The sequence below is a fragment of the Phragmites australis genome, chromosome 9, assembly GCF_958298935.1.
Source record: "Phragmites australis chromosome 9, lpPhrAust1.1, whole genome shotgun sequence".
Lineage (NCBI taxonomy): Eukaryota > Viridiplantae > Streptophyta > Magnoliopsida > Poales > Poaceae > Phragmites > Phragmites australis.
In genome coordinates this window covers 10,281,700-10,300,983 of record NC_084929.1, presented here as the reverse complement: position 1 = coordinate 10,300,983, position 19,284 = coordinate 10,281,700, and the positions used below count along the sequence as shown (strand labels likewise).

The 19,284-nt window shown below is 44.7% G+C and overlaps 2 protein-coding genes and 1 pseudogene across 2 annotated transcripts; 2 read left to right on the top strand and 1 right to left on the bottom strand.

The window, feature by feature from the left end:
• The first annotated feature begins 2,789 nt into the window (after positions 1-2,789).
• On the top strand, positions 2,790-5,311 carry LOC133929723 (endoglucanase 15-like). Its single transcript, XM_062376507.1, has 5 exons — positions 2,790-3,032; positions 3,137-3,550; positions 3,631-3,720; positions 3,806-3,970; positions 4,082-5,311. Exons 1-5 carry the CDS (start codon positions 2,823-2,825, stop codon positions 5,084-5,086), a joined length of 1,884 nt encoding a protein of 627 aa, XP_062232491.1. The 5' UTR covers positions 2,790-2,822; the 3' UTR covers positions 5,087-5,311.
• Positions 5,312-7,103: 1,792 nt separating this feature from the next.
• LOC133928622 (F-box/LRR-repeat protein 3) lies at positions 7,104-10,492 on the top strand. Its single transcript, XM_062375033.1, has 6 exons — positions 7,104-7,428; positions 7,580-7,734; positions 7,838-8,055; positions 8,502-9,114; positions 9,202-9,717; positions 9,831-10,492. The coding sequence occupies exons 1-6, from the start codon at positions 7,226-7,228 to the stop codon at positions 9,941-9,943; spliced, it is 1,818 nt and encodes a 605-aa protein (XP_062231017.1). The 5' UTR covers positions 7,104-7,225; the 3' UTR covers positions 9,944-10,492.
• Positions 10,493-10,655: 163 nt separating this feature from the next.
• LOC133928621 (pentatricopeptide repeat-containing protein At3g49170, chloroplastic-like) lies at positions 10,656-13,609 on the bottom strand (annotated as a pseudogene).
• Positions 13,610-19,284: the final 5,675 nt, after the last annotated feature.

Below are 19,284 nucleotides of genomic sequence, written 5' to 3'. Positions count from 1 at the left end.
TCGGATACGTGAGGTAAACATAGCTATGTAACCTTTCCGCCGCATTATCTTTTCCAATATTTTGACCTCTTTTGGCTTTGCATTTTCGATATTTTTAATAATGGAATAAATCATATCCCAATCTCTGCATCCCAAAATGCACACAGTTGCATTTTGTATTTACTATGGAGCATATACAAAGCAAAAGCTTGCACAGTGATCATTATTGAATAGTACAAGAGCTCCTCAGCATTTTCAACCTATTTCGAGGTTAAGCATATACAAAATTCCAAAGTCCCACATGTTGATTTCGTGTTGGAACATTTCGAAACTTCCCTTATTGATCTGGTGTCTGAACCAAAAATTCAGATGTTTAGGGCATGAAGTCCCAAAAAGGCAAAACCCAGTCTACACACACAATTCCACTCCACACACTAGCGCCGCTATTCCCGGCCGGAGCCTGTTGGTCCCGATGCATTTGTGGCGCATGACCCGGAGAGAAAGGATGAGGCTCTTGGACTTCGGTGTCTCCGGCAGTCCGGCGGCAGGCCGGCGCTGCTACATAAATCACGGCCTGATTAACTGAGAGGACGCCTCCAATAAGAGTAAAAAAAGGCTCAAACAGGACTGGCCTGCATCAGACGACGCGAAAGAGCAGAAAAGAAAAGGAACTCATTAGCCCCGCGGTAGCGTGTGTGTCGATGGGTTCGTGTGTGCATGTGCATTCGGCTCCCCGGGCGCCAAGCGTTTTCTGATGATGATTTTCATCGCGTTATCAGATCGAGAGACAGCAAGAGATAATCGATCTGTGAACAGGCTGCTGAGCTCAAATCAAGTTGTGTTCCTAGCTAGTCAGTCAAAATATTTTTCATAGCGACAATACATGAACCTTTATACTCCCTTCAGCGACGAAAACATGACGCTTTGTACAAGGTTTCAGACAAGTTTTTCAAACTTTGACTACCGATAGCTTTTTAACATATTTAGTTTTAAAACATAAAAAACAAATATGTAGATTAGCCTTTAAAAATACTTTCATACTATCATATATTTATTGAAATTTATAAATGTATTATATTCTAGTAGAGAATAGTGATCAAAGCAACATTTTAGAGACAATAATGTTTTTGTCAAAAAACATAAGTATTTGTGTCTAGAAGAAGTAGCATGTACAATTAACACGGGTGCTTAGTAAAATAAACGATTTTTCCTTGCCACATAGGACAGATGAAGTGCTTTAATTTATTGGTAGCATGGATGCTTAACTAGGCACCAGTGCCTAATAGGTGCATGAGCGCGTGTATAGTTACATCTACTTCTTCAGTTTCACAATGTTTGTCCATGATATTGGGAGTATTTGTCTCAAATTATTTGTCCATTGCAGTAATCAAGAATGATTTATGGTCCATTTTCCTACTATACCCTTGAGTGCATGCATGCATTTACTTCAATGCTGATGAGTTACTTGTTTTCATCCTTGCATTGATTAGGGGTAGTATGATTATCTTACTGTATTTTTTCACTCAATTTTAGTATTCCTTGATTTGTACGTAATGGTGGGCGTGGATAAACATTGCGAAACGGAGGGAGTAATCTATACAAAATACGACCATTTTAGCAAATTTAATCTACACAAAATACAGTTGTTTATTCAAATCAGAAAAGATGAACCTTTTATGCTGACACTTACATTGTACATGCCTTTACATATAGCAATCATACATGAAATTCGTAGAAAATAGTTGAAATGTCCTGGAATTCATTTCAGAAAGAGCAGATATGATGGTAACTACTGAAGGCTGTAGATTGTTACAGAAGTTAGTTTGTCAGTGCATTTTTTTTTCTTTATCAAACGAACTCCGTTGTACTCCTTACTCTTTTGTTTTTTGTTTTTAACTTTGTTAGATACTCCTGAAAATTGCAATACAAGTTCCTGCTTTTCCCCCCTTCCTTTTCTTTTTCTGCTCATACGGTATTCTTTTACACCAGGATCCCTTGTTGTTCAAGCACGAAGTATGCAATTAAGTGTTCTAAACCTCTCTCACACAAGAACACATGCAAAGTACTATTGGTGGCTCCTTTTTACTTTCGAATGCAAATACCATCATTTTATAATCAACCATTGAGGCAAAACTAAAACTACGGATATATGCATGCACTGCGAACTATCAGTCTCTTGTCGGCCGCACAGAAGGTACATGTTCAAATACGTTTATGAAAGTATGAGTATGCTTTATCATCAGCATTTCAGCAAGTTTATACGGATATTGTTGGCCCCAAAGTCAAAATTAGTCCTTGTTGCAGATTTGCAGCGTGCTTTGAGCAGCGGATATATTCCATTTTCTAAGTTACTGATTCTTGGGTCATTGCGAACAAATGAAAATGAATGATGTGGCAACATGCTTGACTTAGTTATCATACTGAATGTTCTCGCCACAAGATGAGATCATGAACAAAAATTAAAAAGATCATTGTAGATGATTGCTGCAAGGAGCATAGAAGCATCTGTTTCTTTTACTTTTCTTTTCTTTTTCGACAAAAGGCAGCGGAATGCGTATTCGTTTTTATACAGGAAACTATATGCAGGGAAAGAAAAAGGGAAAAGAAAAAGAAGAAGAAATATGGGTACCTTTGTCACATTCTGGATGTACATGTAATTTTCTGCCATGTACCACTTGCTAAAGTCTGAAAGGTGGACTGGAGTAAACAGGTAGTCAAGCCACCTTTGAACCTCTACTCCTGTCCCCTCTTCCCTTCAATTTATAAGTACCACTCCTTTGAGCTCCCTCCAAAACCATCCAGATCCCCTGCTCATTCACACCTCACCTCACTGGTGCATTGCCATGGCCAAGAACGTGACTGCACTACTGCTTGGCCTTTTGGCAATTGCATCAATGGTGAGGATGGCTTGTGGAGGTGGAGGCCATGACTACGGCATGGCATTGAGGAAGAGCATCCTCTACTTCGAGGCGCAGCGGTCCGGCGTGCTCCCGCCGAACCAGAGGGTCCCCTGGAGAGCGAGCTCCGGGCTCTTCGATGGAAAGGCCAATGGAGTATGTAACAATGCGTACATATATCTTCATAGCATTCATCGAAACATGATGCCATTTCTAGTATGGCTTTGCTGAAGAACCTCTCCTTTTTTTTCTTGGCTCAGGTGGACCTTGTGGGAGGGTACTACGACGCGGGGGACAACGTGAAGTTCGGCCTGCCCATGGCGTTCACGGTGACCATGATGTCGTGGAGCATCCTGGAGTACGGCAAGCAGATGGCGGCGGCCGGCGAGCTGCGCAACGCCATGGACGCCATCAAGTGGGGCACAGACTACTTTATCAAGGCTCACCCGGAGCCCGACGTGCTGTACGGCGAGGTGGGCGACGGCGACACGGACCACAGCTGCTGGCAGCGGCCCGAGGACATGACCACCAGCCGCCAGGCGTTCCGCGTCGACCCGCAGAACCCCGGGTCCGACCTCGCTGGAGAGACCGCCGCGGCGATGGCCGCCGCGTCGCTGGTGTTCCGCAACTCCTATCCTGGATATGCAAACCTGCTCCTCGAACATTCTAAGCAGGTAGGACTGAATAGAAAATCACACAAAATTATGCATGATTATTTCCCCTGCAATGTTCTCTGATCCTCTGTTGTGTGCAGTTGTTCGAGTTCGCCGACAAGTACCGTGGAAAGTACGACGTTAGCATCACCGTCGCTCGGAACTACTACGGATCTTTCAGCGGATACGGAGTAAGTACCCAGAAAATGGAATGTGACCATCTGATGCTCAGCTGCAAACACACTGAACTTCCATGTTGTACATGGTGCGGTGCAGGATGAGCTTCTGTGGGCAGCGGCATGGCTGTACGAGGCGACGGAGGACAAGTACTACCTCGACTACCTGGCCAACAACGGCGACGCGCTGGGCGGCACGGGCTGGTCCATCAACCAGTTCGGCTGGGACGTCAAGTACCCCGGCGTGCAGGTTCTAGCAGCCAAGGTACGGACGATGGTGGTGCACATGAAAACGCTACAGTGCAGTGCTAGACAATGTCACATTTTGTCGAACCAAGTACCAACCAAAGTACTTACATACTCCGTCTGCCGGCAGTTCCTTCTCCAGGGCCGCGCCGGCGAGCACGCGGCGACGCTGCAGCGGTACCAGCAGAACGCGGAGTTCTTCGTGTGCTCGTGCATCGGCAAGGGCACGGCCAACGTGCCGAGAACCCCGGGAGGCATGATGTACCACCAGCGGTGGAACAACCTCCAGTTCGTGACCAGCGCGTCGTTCCTGCTGACAGTGTACGCCGACTACGCCACGGTGTCAGGTAAGGGTGCCGTGCGGTGCCCCGCCGGCGCCGCGCGGCCCTTCGAGATCCTCGCCTTCGTCAGGTCCCAGGTAAACTACATCCTCGGCGACAACCCGCGGGGGACGAGCTACATGGTCGGCTACGGCGGCAACTTCCCGCGGCAGGTGCACCACCGCGGCGCCTCCATCGTGTCTGTCAGGACGGACCCGTCCTTCGTCAGCTGCCAGGAGGGCTACTCGAGCTGGTACCCCCGGCAGGCCGGCAACCCCAACGTCCTGGAGGGCGCCGTCGTCGGCGGTCCCGACGAGTACGACGACTTCGCCGACGAGAGGAACAACTACGAGCAGACGGAAGCCGCCACGTACAACAGCGCGCCGCTGCTCGGCGTTCTCGCCCGCCTCGCCGGCGCCTGCGGTGGGCTGGAAGAATACCAGTCGCTTCCAGAGGTGGCCGCTCCTCCATCGTCACACGCCGGAAACCACACATCACTACCACCGTCTCATCATCGTCACGCGTCGTCTCCAATCGAGATCGAGCAGAGCGTGACGAGGACGTGGGCGATGAGACGCCAGAAATACTACCGGTACTCTGTCACGGTGACCAACAGGTCAAGGAAGACGGTCCGGGGGCTCCACATCGGCGTCTCTGACCTCAGCGGCCGGCTGTGGGGCCTCGACAAGGCTCGGTATGGGTACGTGCCCCCGAGGTGGCTGCCGGCGTTGCGCGCCGGGAGGAGCCTCATGTTCGTCTACGTGCAGCCCGCGCCGCCGGCCAATGTGTGGATTACTGGCTACAAGCTGGTCTGAGGTCTGAAATCTGAGCTAGGATTTGGAGTTTTGCTGTGTTGCATTGCAATTTTGCAATGCGAGTGTATGGGATGATGTGTAAGTGCTCATCCTCTTCCTGGTGGGTTTTGTAATTAGGTTGCAGAGGGACTTGGAGAGATGGAGAATTTGCTGTCCATCCTCTTGCCCTTTAAGATTAGAGAACCTTTTGTGCTCCATACTACCGGTAGGCAGTATGTAGTATATAATTAATCCTATCATCCACATAATTGAGTATTTTACTAATTATCATAATACTATTAATATTTATCCACAATGCCATTGAAGAGCACTATAGTTTTTTTACGTAATCCATGAAATACTCGGTTTTTTCAATCAAACAAGAGCTACGACGACCCTCGCAAGAGCAGGCTGCAACACATAGGAAAGGAGGTGGTGCGAGCGAGGGCAGAGGCGTGCACGAGGCGGCGGAGGCGCGTGAGAGCTGCGAAGGAGCACACGAGCGGCAGCAGCGGCGCGCAAGAGCACATTATTACTTCCATGCCATTTCTTTTTTTCAAAAATATCCTTATACTCCCTATACTACTCTCATATGCTCCATATACTACATCTGAACAATAGAGAGTATTCTAACTGATCTAGACCATCCGATAAGAAAATGGATGCTCAAAATTACTCTGAGACCACCATGAAATTTCTCTAAGATTATGGAATGTTATATCGGGTCTTAAATGAAAGAATCAAGATTATTAGTGGAAATATTATATGCCACGCGAACTGCAAAGACAGCGGCCACGGGTTGCATTAAGGGTGTGATTGGTTGGTTTTTGCTCGCATGGACTTGTTGAGTGAAACTGTATTTGTTGAAAAAAAGAGTGTTTGGTTAATTATATTTATATAGACAGGTTGAGTAGAGTTCCTATTAGATTGATCAAATCTAAGGCTGTTTAAGGAGTTGGATATGTTGAGATCATGATTAGTTGCCTGCACAAGGATGTATGATTGGTGTCAGAATCTGTTTGACTTGTAGGATCGTCTGTACACACGGATGCGATGCAATTGCATCCATCAGGCTAGGCTCAGGAGCGAAGAACCTCGCGAGCTTCTATGTCGAGACATACCAGATAGATATTTTTGCATGCGCCGGAACAAGCCACTCAAGTTTATGCAAAAAACTAATCACCCTTTTGTACACGATTATAGGCACAAGTTGAGTCTGGTTGAGACAAATACATGTAACCAATCACTCCCTAAGTTTTGCAGCCTTTGCTATTTCTTTGTTTACCATCCACTATCCACCTCTCTCCGGTTCTCTGCCCTACCACTATGTCTCACCCCTCCCGCCGCCGCCTTCTCCGACCAACATATTATGCCGCGTCCTAACCACCTTGACTTTGCTGCCCACCGCCATCCTCCCTTAAGAACTTCAGAATTTCTCCACTAACTATGAGAAATTTTAGATCTTCCGTTAGAACTTTTGTATTTAAATGGAACTTTTCTCGTTTTTATGGAACTTCCAATTCTAAGGTTGGAGCTTTAATTTCTGTTTGGAACTAGAGCTTCAATTCTAAGGTTGGAGTTTTAATTTGCAGCACGAACAACATATATTCGCTCGCGATTATTTTTTTTAAGGACGCTCCCGATTATTAGTATGATTTTGTTTCTTTTTTAGGTTAGTATGATTATGTTTCTGCTTTTAGTTTCTTTAGAGGAGTTTCTGCTTTTTAGTTGTATCAGTTCATGGGACTTCAAACAAGATTGTAAGGTGCTTCGGCTTATCGGCCCAAATAAGCCCAACAACGAAGAGGCAAAACAGGGGAAATCTGATTATATGTGCTAGGGAAAATATTTTATGCAAACAAGTAAATATATGCAAATCCTTTTGCGGATGTTATATTCTGAAAAAATTCGTATGCTTGATGTTATATTCTGAAAGGCATGTGAATTAGGTGTTAATTTTAGAGTCACACGAATTGGGTGTAAAATTCTGAAATTTCTCCCTTTTTTAGCGGCAGATTCTCAATTTCCACAAAAGAAAAGAGGGTCTCCCACGTCGTCGTCGCCCGCTCCCGGGCGACGACGACTTTCGAGCGGATCCCATCAGGCCACCATTTCTTCCCTCCCGTCACGGATCAAGCGGCGGCCGCTCCCACCGCGCCCATGGCGGCCGCCACCTCCGCCTCCACCACCGGCGGCGAGGCGCGATTGATGGACCTCTGCATCGACGCGGCGGCACGCAGCGCTGCCACCGTGGAGGCCTGGCGCCGGCAGCGCCGCTCGCTGGAGCGCCTCCCAGCCCAGCTGGCCGACGCGCTGCTCCGACGCCTCGTCGCGCGCCGCCTCCTCTTCCCCTCCCTCCTCGAGTAAGCCCACCCACCGCGCCCGTCCCCCTCCCCTTAAACCTCCACTCCACCTCCTCCGCGCGCTGGTGGATCTGCGCCGCTTCGTCGAGAGATTTCTGTGCCTCGTGTCGGCGCGCGTGGGGTGAATCTTGTTGTGCGTCGTCATGTGCAGGGTGTTCCAGCGGTCGGTGGAGGAAGTCGACCTCAGCGGCTACGTCGCCGTAAACGCCGAGTGGCTGGCTTACCTCGGCTCGTTCCGGTACCTCAGAATCCTCAAGCTGGCGGACTGCAAGAACCTCACCAATTCCGCCGTCTGGGCGCTCTCCGGTTCGAAACTGAATATTGTCAATCATGGTTTCTAGTCTTTACTAGTTATGATCGCAGAAAGTTTCTACAGTATTTTTGAAACAAAGGTTTCCTTATGCGTTAGGAATGAATTCATTGAAGGAGTTGGACTTGTCAAGGTGCGCGAAGATCTCTGATGCTGGCATCAAACATATAGTGTCCATTGAAAGCTTGGAGAAGCTGCACTTATCTGAGACTGGGTTGACTGACAATGGAGTCATGGCCATTTCTTCACTAACCAATCTATATTTTCTGGATTTGGGGGGAATTCGTATGACAGATAAAGCTCTACAGTCTTTACAGGTATATAGTTTTATGGTGTACCGTCATTTTATTTCGCTGTTAGGGTGCCCGTGCGTTCCATCGGAATCACAAACTTTACACTCAATATCTATTTAATTCTGAAGTGAAACAACTAGTAAAAAGATTGCGATGCATGCATCCCCAAGGTAGTATCAAGTAAGATTATTTTATATTCTTTGCATCTGTTTAAACAGAAATACGATGCACTACTGTGCACATTTTTGTTATCAAAATATCAAACAACGAATGTGTGATCAAAACATGGGGTAGAGACAAATTTTAAAGTCTCTAAACCAAAACTGCCCTACTATACCCAAAACAGTTTCATTGTAAAATCGTATGAAACTCTGTTTGTAGAGGAGTCATTACATAGTCGGTGCCTGCTGATTTCTTTTCAGTAACATGTACCAGAGTATTAATTTCTTATGGTTGCATTACTGTTCTAGGTATTGACACGACTTGAGCATCTTGATATATGGGGTAGTGAAACTACAAATGAAGGAGCTTCTGTCCTGAAAGCCTTTACAAGATTGAGATTCTTGAATCTTTCGTGGACACGTGTCAATCGTTTACCAATTCCTCTGACCACACGGTGTCTAAATATGAGCAACTGCAGAATTCATTCTATCTGTGATGGGGATCCTGAAGTTCATGTTCCTCTAGAAAACTTTATTGTCTCTGCAGCTTCATTTAGCAATATCGATCAAGTATTTTCTAGCATCCAAGCAAGCTCACTGTCATACTTGAACATGTCTGGTTGTTGTTTAAGCAACTTGTTTTTCATGGAAAAGATGAACAATCTGGAGCATTTGGACCTTAGCTTCTGCAGAATAACTGATGATGCAATTGAACATGTTGCGAAAGTTGGAACAAACTTGAAATATTTGAGCCTCAAGAATACTGGAATAACTTCTCAGGCACTATGTGTTCTGGCAGGGACAGTTCCAAACCTCACTTCACTGTCTTTAGCTCATACAAAAATTGATGATTCTGCTCTAGCATATATTGGCATGATGCCTTTGCTGAAAATGATAGATTTAAGTCAGACAAGTATCAAAGGTTGTGCTCTCTGCTTACTATTTTTCTTTTTCTTGATTTCATCAATTTACTTTTTGTCATGAGATACTCAACTTTATCTTATGGCAGGGTTTTCTCATACTGAAGTAAATGCTGCTAAAATGTTGTCTTTGTCTGTGCTTGAGGACCTCAAATACCTGGAGAACTTAAATCTGGAGGATACACCGCTATCAGCTGAAGTTATACCTCCTTTGGCATCGTTTGCAGCATTGAAATATTTGTACCTGAAAAGTGATTTCTTGTCTGATCCTGCCTTGTATGCCCTGTCTTCTGCCTCTAATTTGATACATCTTGGATTCTGTGGGAATATATTGTCCAGCTCTGGACTTTTACAATTTGTACCCCCTGCCACGCTATGTGTGTTGGATTTAAGTGGCTGTTGGATCTTAACAGGAGATGCTATTTCAGCATTCTGTAGGCATCATCCTATGATTGAAGTGAGGCATGAGCTCATGCAGGAACTTAAGGCAAATCATGTTGGTATTTCCGAACTGCATAAACCTAGGCAATCTCAACAAGTAAAAGCAAAAGTTGTGAACAGTTTCGCTGGCCCAAGTAGTAGGCTTCCTAATATCTGCTTTGTAGGTGAGGATGCTATAATTTCTCTCGTCTCTTCACTTTCAGTTAGGAATACGGTCTCAGTTTGACCTTGCATTTTACAATATATTGACAACAAGTTTGCCTTCTGATTTGAACAGATGAAAGGATAAAATACAGCAAGGAGGAATTGATGGAGCTGCAAGGCCTTGCTAAATCAAATTCAGTAATGAATGTTGTGCTGCTTCCACCAGAACTGCAAAGGCTCAAATGATACGAAGTTTTTGTTGGACTTTAATTTCTTATGCACTTACTGCAAGCTTGTGATTTGCCATAGATCAATTATTTTTGGACGTGACAAATTTTTGAAAGGGGAGCATCAAGCATGTGACAACTGGGAGTTAGCTCAAACATACGGTAACATCGGCGGAAAAGATGGCAGTTGCTTGTCTCTCCCTCTACTGCAAATATGCCTCAGAAATAGACTGCACATTTTGAGTGCTCTTATGATCCTGATGAATGTTCAGTTAGAACTAGGTTGGCCATTTGTATTGGGTTTTCAGCTGTGACAATGAATCCAAATGGTTGATGCTTTCTGACTTGTTTCTATTTTATCATCTTCAATGTGTTGTACGGATTTGCCATTTGGTCATGTTCAACCTTTATATGGTCCTCTGGCCTTTGGGCGCTTTGTAACTGAAGGAAGTTCACTATGGTGTACCATGGTCCATGTAAACATTTTCATGGATGTATCTCTCTCTCAGCCATTCTGTTCCTTTTTGTGGAAAATCGAAGTTCAATGAAATAATACCTGATTCAACTAGCTCGTTTTTTGGCTTTTAAGATAATATTGTAGTGATTTGTAAGTTTACATGGCTGTACTACGTATATTTTCCTGGATGCTCAAGTCTATAGCATTTAAACTCATAATACAAGCGGTTCCATGTTGATTCATCCACAAGATGAAATAAGAGAACGGAAATGAGCGTTTCCTCCGAACTTGTCTATTTCTGGACATGTTTGTATTGATTTTAAAAATCAAAATTACATGAAATTTGTTTTCTTGTAGCCCCAGCCGCCAACCTTGTAGTTCAAAGGCAGAAGCATTCGAACAGTTTGTTTCTAACGAAATTGCTGTGATTTATATAACTGCACAGATTTTTTGTAACCGTAATATAAATCAACAGCCAACATTACAACAACTCGTGCTTTGTATAAACTATGATTTATGAAGGAGATAGAAAAAAAAAACTATGATTTAATGAAGGAGATACCAAAAAAAACAAAAAGAACACTAGTGACTGTCAGCAAGGCTCTGCTGCGCCAGAATTCTGTGTTTGGCTCTTCAGCAAAGCTAAACCCGCGCCAGGTCGCCAGTTACCAGTATTCACCGCATGAGCATTTCCCATCCTTCATCCTGTGGAACCTGCTGCTATCTCTCAATACTATCTCCCTCCCAGTAGCCTTAGAGACGTACTTAAGTGCTGAATGACAATCTGCACACACACGAAGGTTCTTAAATATCCTTATTGGCTTTGTTGCTGATGTACAACTGATTATACCGAATGCGATAGTGATCTTCTCGCTATGCTGAAGCAGACACTGTGCCTTCAGCTCATCCGGCATGTCATGGAGCACTATGCTTGTGTCTGGTACATAGCCCATGCTTTGATTTCTCTGATCAGTGTGACCAACTTTGAATAGATCTCCTCTGCTCGCGGATGGCTGGTATTACCAGCTCGAAACTCGTGAGTGATGTTCCCAACATGCATCCAGCTCAATCCTGTTCCTTTACTCAAGTTTTTGTCCCTCATCGCATTCCTTATCCTGGCAACTTGATCCCACAAACCGGCATCAGCATACAAGTTTGAGAGCAGGACATAGGGAGCTGGATCTTGGGGCTTGAGCTCTATGACATGGTTAGCGACAATTTCACCAATCTCCATATTGTCATGAGTCTTACAAGCAACAGGAAGTGTCTTCCAGACCAATGCATCTGCTTTACAAGGCATTTTGTTAATGAAATCTAGGGCTTCTTCAACAAGGCCCGATCGACCAAGTAGATCAACCATACAAGCATAATGCTCCATCCTTGGTACAATTCTGTGATCCTTCTGCATCAGCCTGAAATAATCCTTCCCTTTTTTCACTATACCAGAATGACTACATGCAGATAAAACGGCAATGTATGTGACATCATTTGGTTTCACACCAGCTGAAATCATATCCTGAAACAGTGCCAGGGCCCATTCTGTGTACCCATGTTTCGCTAAGCCGCTAACCATTGAAGTCCATGAGATCACATTATGGTCATTCATTTCCTCAAAGGCTCGGCAAGCATTTTCTAGGTATCCACACCTAGAATACATAGACACAAGAGAGTTGCCTATGCCTCTATCTGACCCAAATCCAGCCTTCAGCGAGAGGGCATGCAACTGCTGACCTTTGGTTAGCAAACCTACACTGGCGGCGGCACTAATCAGACTAGCAAATGTGAAAGTGCTGATTCCTACATCCATTCCCTCAATCTGATAATCTTGAGAAGCGTTGCTCCTCCCAATTCCATCAAAATCACAACTGACGGAAACCATGTGCTTTTCATATAACTGGTTGAACGCCCTTCTAGCCTCCTCCATGCAACCAGATTCAGCATACATGCTAACAAGAGCATTCCCAACAACATTTACAGGAGCTAGGCCAGATTTCATGCAATGGGCATGAATTTGTCTGCCTGAATCTTGATCACAAAGGTTTGCACATGCCTTAAGCATACTAGAATATGTGATATGGTTTGGTCTGATGCCTTCATTCAACATCACGCAAAATTGTGCCATCACCTTGTTGTCCTGCGTTCCACATTGCCCATACCCTGATAAGAGTGCCGTCCATGACATCACATTATGCTTGGGCATCCGTTCAAAGGCTTCCCTAGCATTTTGCATTAGTTGTCTGATATTAGACTTTGCATACATGTCCACAATCCCACAGCTCACACAAGTGTCTGATTCCACCCCAAGCCGGAGTGCTAGAGAGTGCAGTTGCTGCCCCAACCTGAATGATCCCAACTCTGTACAAGCCGATAACATATGCTCATGGTGTACTGATCGGACTGACAACCATTCTCAAGCATGTCTAGAAACATCTCTACAGCCTTATCCGCGTAGCTGCCCTGCACATAGCGTGAAATCAGCAGTATCCAGACTACCACTGTCCTCTCGACCAACCCATCAAATACCTGGCGTGCTGCCACCAGGTCCCCGTTCCTCGCAAACATGTCAATCAGCGCGCAAGCCACTGATACGTCGGTGCCCCAGAATCCCATCTTGAACACAAAACTAAAAACGACGCCACCAGCCAGGTGAAAGAGCTCGCCCACGAAGCAGGCTTGCGCTGCGGGGCACAGTGTGAACGCGTTCGGCTGGAGCCCCGCCTCGAGTGTCTCGCCGAACATACGGACAGCCTCGGCCTCCGCACCGCTCCATGCGAGGCAGGAAGCCATGGCCGTCCAGGAGACAAGGTCCCGCAGGTCGCCTCGCATTCCGTCGAACACGCTGCGCGCGGCGGCGACGGCGCCGCACTTGGAGTACAGCGTAAGGAGGAGGTTGGCAACGACGGTGTCAGAGTTGAGGAGGAGGCCCCCGGTGCGGAGGAGGCGTGCGTGGAGTGCGCGGCCGAGGCGGAGGTCACAGGCGCGCGCGGCGGCCGAGGAGCGCCGCCGCTTCGGAGGGCTGGAGCGCGACGTGCTTGATGGGGGTCGTGGTGAGGGGCTTGCGCTGGCGAGGAGAGGTGGCAGTGGGGGTGCAGGTGCGAGTGGGAGATGGAGATGGAGGTGGCGGTGGGAGATTGACTGGGAGGGTGGAGCGGACGGTAGCCATGGCGGGAAGGGAAGGAGAGGATGGTGATGTCGCTGGATGACTCATAACTCACGCATTTCAGGAGTGTGAACTGCTGCTGAGATTTTTTTTTCTTCTTTTTGCCCTTTTTATTGTCCATGCACCATCCAACTATACTTCCAACTCTCTGGAAAATAATGCTAGCTGACCTAGTTCTCATTAATTTCACTAAAAGCTAATTTCAAATAATAATTTGTAGTTTTTAATTCTGAGAGTGATTAAGTAGGAGTAACTCTATAAAATGAACTAAATACTGGGAGTTGAAACAAACTAGCTTCTTCTGATTTACTCTTGCGGTAATGATTCCTCTGACATAACTACAAAATCATTTAATTATTGTTTAGAGTTTACCTTAGAGAATCACCAAATAATTACTTCAGTCATAGAATTACTTTCTTAGATAATCACTTACTACAGATAATTTAGATCAGGGGAGCTCTACCAAACATACCTTAAACTAATCGATAAGGCTCACACATTATAATTTTCTCTGTTTGCATCCACATTATATGGCTTCTAATTTTTTAACCAACACTTGCACTAAACACTATAATCACTCAATAGTGAAATTGTGACTCAGTTGGCCTAAGGGCCTATTTGTTTTTTATTATGATTTTAGGATTCAGATTTTAAAATCAGAATAAAAAATAAAACAGACTGATTCTACAATCCAGATTTTATAATCTAGAGGCAGATTATGCCATAATCCATAATATAGGAAAAATCTACTTCTGAATTATGGATTATGAATTATGGCATATATTTACCCACTATTGCCATTACAAACATAATGTTTCGCTTGTTTCTCCTCTCACCCAAGCTTTATTTCCTCTCTGTTTCCTGTCTTTGCCCCCCTCCACCTCCTCAGATTTCTCTACATAGCCACGGACGACCTCGAGCTCACTCCTCTCTTTGCACTACTCTCTCTGCTCCTTCTCTCCCAAGTCGAGTACCACCAGAGCTCAGCAGCACAACAGCCGCCGCCCAATTTTCACCCCACAACCGCCACCAAATCTGACCAAATTCAAGACCGCGACCTCACCTTCTCCAACGTTGATGAGTTCCCTCTGCCCTTCACTGGTGAATCCCACCGCCGTTGTCGGCCCTCTTCCGGTCACGCCTGTCGACTGATGCCTACTCAAGCGGAGTCGTTGTGGTGCGCTTAACCTTCTACTTGTTTCCTAATCCAGCTCGGCTCAATACCGGCGAGCATGCACCGAGCTGACCGCAATGACTGTAGGGGCGGGGGGGGGGGGGGGGAGGGGAGCATCATGTCAGACTAGTCAATGGCGTCGGCGCTGGTGTTGAGGCAGACGGATCCTGAAGGGAGATGGGCCACGAGCTGCGACACGATGGCGTCGATGCCGTCCTCTGGTAGCACATTGTCGCCGAGGGTGAGGCTGTCACATCCCAAATTCTATAATCGTGTGATTAAGCTTAATCATACGTCATTAACATCATAAGTAAATTTGAGATAAAATATTTTGGCACACTAGAGTATTTCGTTCTAAGTCAATTGGATGAGAGAAAGAAATTTGGGAGAGAAAAGAATTGAATTCGCAGTTGAAACGGACTTTTTTTCTAATATGTGGGACCCATCGACTGGTCCCACACCTTACCTCTCTCTCCCTCTCACTTAGTTGCCCCCACCAGCAGCCCCACTGTGCCTCTCCCGTGCTCCCCCACCCGAGGAAGCAAGGGGAGCAACCCCCTCTCTCCCTCTCTCTCTCAAACTCTCTCTTTCTCCCTCAAATCCCACCTCTAGAGTAGAATTCCAGGTGAGTATGTGGTACCATCGCAGTCACTAGCTCCTAAGCTACGCATCCCTCCAATTTGTTTGCTCTTTCCCGAAGGATTCGAGCTGATTTTGGTGTCTTTTGGTGTTTAGGGTTGAAACATGAAGAACACCGGATTTCTTCGTCTCCCGAGCGATTTTCTCCATTTTATTTCATCACCTGGCGGTCACCAACATCCACAAGCACCGTGGGTAAGTCCATTAGGCATCCCTTGGCATGATTTCGTGATTTGGTTGGTCGATTTCTCAATGGAGTGAAGTTCATGAGTTCTTGATTTTGGTGGCAATAGCCGACTTTTTGTCAATTTCGGCTTATACGTGTGGTCCTATACAGTAGAGGAGGTCAAGAGGATATTCTAGGTCCAAAATACCCACCCCAAAAGCCACCGGAATCACCGTAATCATCACCGGTGAGCTCACCAAGTGTCTCCGGTCGCTCCCAGCGATCTGACCATGATTTTCCGCGGTCTGATCGTCATTCCAGGGGTTCAACCACCCATCGGGCTGATCTAACCACCAGAACCAAAACCTCTCTACACGCCAGCGGTCTGACCGCCCCTATTGGCAGTCTGACTGTGGTCAACGCAAATAGAACCATTTCAGCGCAGTTCACTGTTCGCTAAAAATTGTAAAATTCATAATAAATTCTTTATAGCTCCAAAAATCATGAAACCAATTTTGTTTGTTTCATAATAACCTAATCTACCTATTAAAAATTTCCCCAACCATAAAATAGTTAATTAAAGTTCTGAGATAAATTAATTTGGTTAAGACTTCATTAAATCACCGTTAATTCTTTACAAGTCCAAAATTAGTGAAACCAAATTTTCTAGTTTTCTTATGACTTTTTCTAACTAGGAAAATATTTTCATGCATTATGAAGCATATTTTGTAGTATTTCATCATACTTATTGCGATACATTATTTTCTTTAGCGATCGTCGAATCGGAGAGTAGCGGGTTATCACAAGGAGGCTTTGTGGTTGATCTTGTTTTGAAGAAGAGCAGTAAGGCAAGCATCTACTCATATTGTTCATATTAGTTTGGATCATATATGTCTAAATTGATAAATTACACTTTATGTATGTTTGCATATTAGTGAGTCATTTGTCGAGAGATATGGGTAGAACCTATGTTGATGCATTTCCTCTATCTTGTATTGTTGATGATCCGTAGCCCTTGTAGCCGGGTTTTAACGTGATGATGTCTAACTTAAAAGTGCTGCGACATGCTTAGTAATGCATAGGTCACCGGTAGAAGTCGAGTGGTTGTATGTTCCATCGCTCATGAGCTTTAGGTTTATTTATTGTTCACAATGACAATGTCGATGGTGTTGATTAGATGAGTGGTGAGTATGAGACAAGATGTGGGTGGTGTTAGGGGTGTTATCTGCTCCGGAGGAAAGTCCTGGGGGTAGGCCGCGAGAGGAAACCAGACACCATAGACCGCTTGCGTTGTTTAAGCACCGTCCGTCGGTGCTGTTGGCCTTAGCACTTTTTCGTACTCACCACATGTCGCTTATGGGAACGGTAAGCCAAGTATCGTAAGTCACCATGTTCATTTGACCCTGTGGTTGAGGTGTGAGCCAGGATGCTGTTAGGGGTGCTTGATGTTGTGACGGTAAGTCGTCGTACGCACGGGACCTAGGTGGCCTCCACATTAACTCAACCGTGGCACAAACGTTCAGGGTGGGTACGTGAACGGTTGATAAGTGAATCGTCACTCGTGACTGACGGGTCATGTGGGCGGTGGTCTCGTGTCGTGTGGGTCCAGGAGTACTCCCCTGCAGGGTGTAAAATCAATTCGAATTGCCGTGCTCTCGGTTATTGAGCAAGCTTCTGTCCATCTGCATCGGTCATAGAGTCACAATTGTGGGATGATTGGTATGTTGGGAGGTGGTTGGTCGTTACTATTATTGGTCTATTATTGTTCCATTTACAATATTTGTTATATTATGTTGTTGGTTACATAATAGTTTGATATAGGGATTCTAGTGTAGATGCTCACACAGTTGTGTCAAGTTTCCTTTCGCATAATAAGTTACTTAACCTTGTGTCATTTTTCCTTACTAATAGCTCAATGCATAATCCTTGGAGTCGAGCTATTTATATGGGCTCTATATGGATTAAGTCTTGCGAGTACTTTCGTATTCAACTGCTCTATAGGTTTTGCAGGTGAGGATGAGTCGTGTTTGGCTACTTCATGTTCGCCGATGTCGATGGCGGGCAAGAGTAGTGCATCCTACTATCTTGTAGTGTGCTTTTGGGTGGAGCCTAAGGGCATATAGCTCTGCCTAGTTTTTGTGTTGATAGGTTTTGTTCCGCTGCGTAGTTTATCTTTTGTTGTAAACTGTTGTAAATCATGATGCTTAAGAACTTGTAATATAACTTTAATTACTTACTCTTTCTTAAGTTATGTTGTGATGCTAAATGTTGGAAGACATGTGTTCCGATCTTGGGCACAAAACACGTGCCGGGACTACCGGGGTGGTATTCTGATTAATCGTTGAAGTCGTGAATATGTAAGTGATCGACTTAATAATTAATTAGAATACTGTTTGGATGGTTCCTCACAGAGGCGCTTGAACACTAGCTCAAAGAGGCGGGATGACATGTCCAGCGCTGGGTCGAAGAATATCCCGGCAAGTAACGGTTGCATGAACCGCTCCACGATGGGCAGCGAGAACCCGAGCCCTTGCAGGTGCCTCACCGGTGCTGACGAACACGAGCGCGCCAGGGTAGAACGGTCGGAGCGGAATTGAGGCAAGAGGAGGAAGAGAAGGGTGATTATAATAATCCGGTGTTGTTTGTTTTAGATTGTATAATTCAGATTTAGATTATGAGAAGCAAAATATAGATTGTTAGAATCATAATAAAAAACAAATAGGCCCTAAAGCAATGCAATAACAAGATTCTCAGTGTTCCTGTTGAAATTAAACCCAGAACTCACCTGTTTATGATTGCACTATAAGTCAAGGGCACAAGATAGAAGTATTGTAGTTTTGTTGCTTTGTTTATTAGTCAACAGTGCTGGTTGAAAATTTATTGGCGCGTTGATGAAGCTTTTCTAGCGAGTAATCATTATCACTTTTTCTTTCATTCAAAATTTTAATATTTTAATATTTCTTTATAAATTTATCATATCTTTAATAATAAATTATTTCTTTATAAGATTCTTCACACTACTACAGAACTAGCCTTTTATGCCGATCCATCACTATTGACTCCAAATGGCCGACAGTGATGGGGCATCACTTTTAGTTCATAAACCAAGCGAGAAGAATTAGTCATTGTGGCTTATGAACCTACAGTGATAAGAGTCATTACTGCCGGCAAATGGCTTGTACCGGTAGTGATGCCCAACTCCCTCATCATTGCCGGCTTAAGCTACTATCTGGTAGTGATAATAGGGAATCACTGCCGTCTAGTTATCTGAGCTGGCAATGATGTCTCGGTTATATAAAAGTCGTCCTCTCCTTCCCAAGCTTGAGCACAATAGAGAGAAGCTCTGCTCTTGCTTGGTGACGGCCATTTTTGGTGGCTTCAAAATTTTGAGTAATCCTCATGCCCAAGTGTTTAAGGTATGTAACTTCATCTCCAATCCATTTCTAGTTGAATTTTATTTGCTAAATTGCTCTAGATTTTGAAATGATGGATATGAACCTATGACCATGATGTTTTTAGAAAATGTAGATATGATTATACCTCATTTATGATATGGAAGCTTCAATTAGTAGCTTATGGTGGAAAATGTCTTTATAAGATTTACATTAGCTATATGTATGAGCATATTTTTTTAATTAATTAGAAAATTTATCCATGATATTAAGGTATATAGCAAACTCCAATTATATTTTTTATAATTTAATTAATTAGGAAGCTCTAATATAGGAACTTTAGTATGAGCATATTTATGGTTGATTTTTAAT

Excerpts from the sequence above, each read along its gene's own strand:
- LOC133929723 (XM_062376507.1), top strand. The coding sequence starts at position 2,823 with ATGGCCAAGAACGTGACTGCACTACTGCTTGGCCTTTTGGCAATTGCA. Across the intron at positions 3,721-3,805 it reads GATCTTTCAGCGGATACGGA|GATGAGCTTCTGTGGGCAGC; the intron begins GTAAGTACCCAG and ends GGTGCGGTGCAG. Across the intron at positions 3,971-4,081 it reads TGCAGGTTCTAGCAGCCAAG|TTCCTTCTCCAGGGCCGCGC; the intron begins GTACGGACGATG and ends GTCTGCCGGCAG.
- LOC133928622 (XM_062375033.1), top strand. The coding sequence starts at position 7,226 with ATGGCGGCCGCCACCTCCGCCTCCACCACCGGCGGCGAGGCGCGATTG. Across the intron at positions 7,429-7,579 it reads CTCTTCCCCTCCCTCCTCGA|GGTGTTCCAGCGGTCGGTGG; the intron begins GTAAGCCCACCC and ends CGTCATGTGCAG. Across the intron at positions 7,735-7,837 it reads CGCCGTCTGGGCGCTCTCCG|GAATGAATTCATTGAAGGAG; the intron begins GTTCGAAACTGA and ends CTTATGCGTTAG.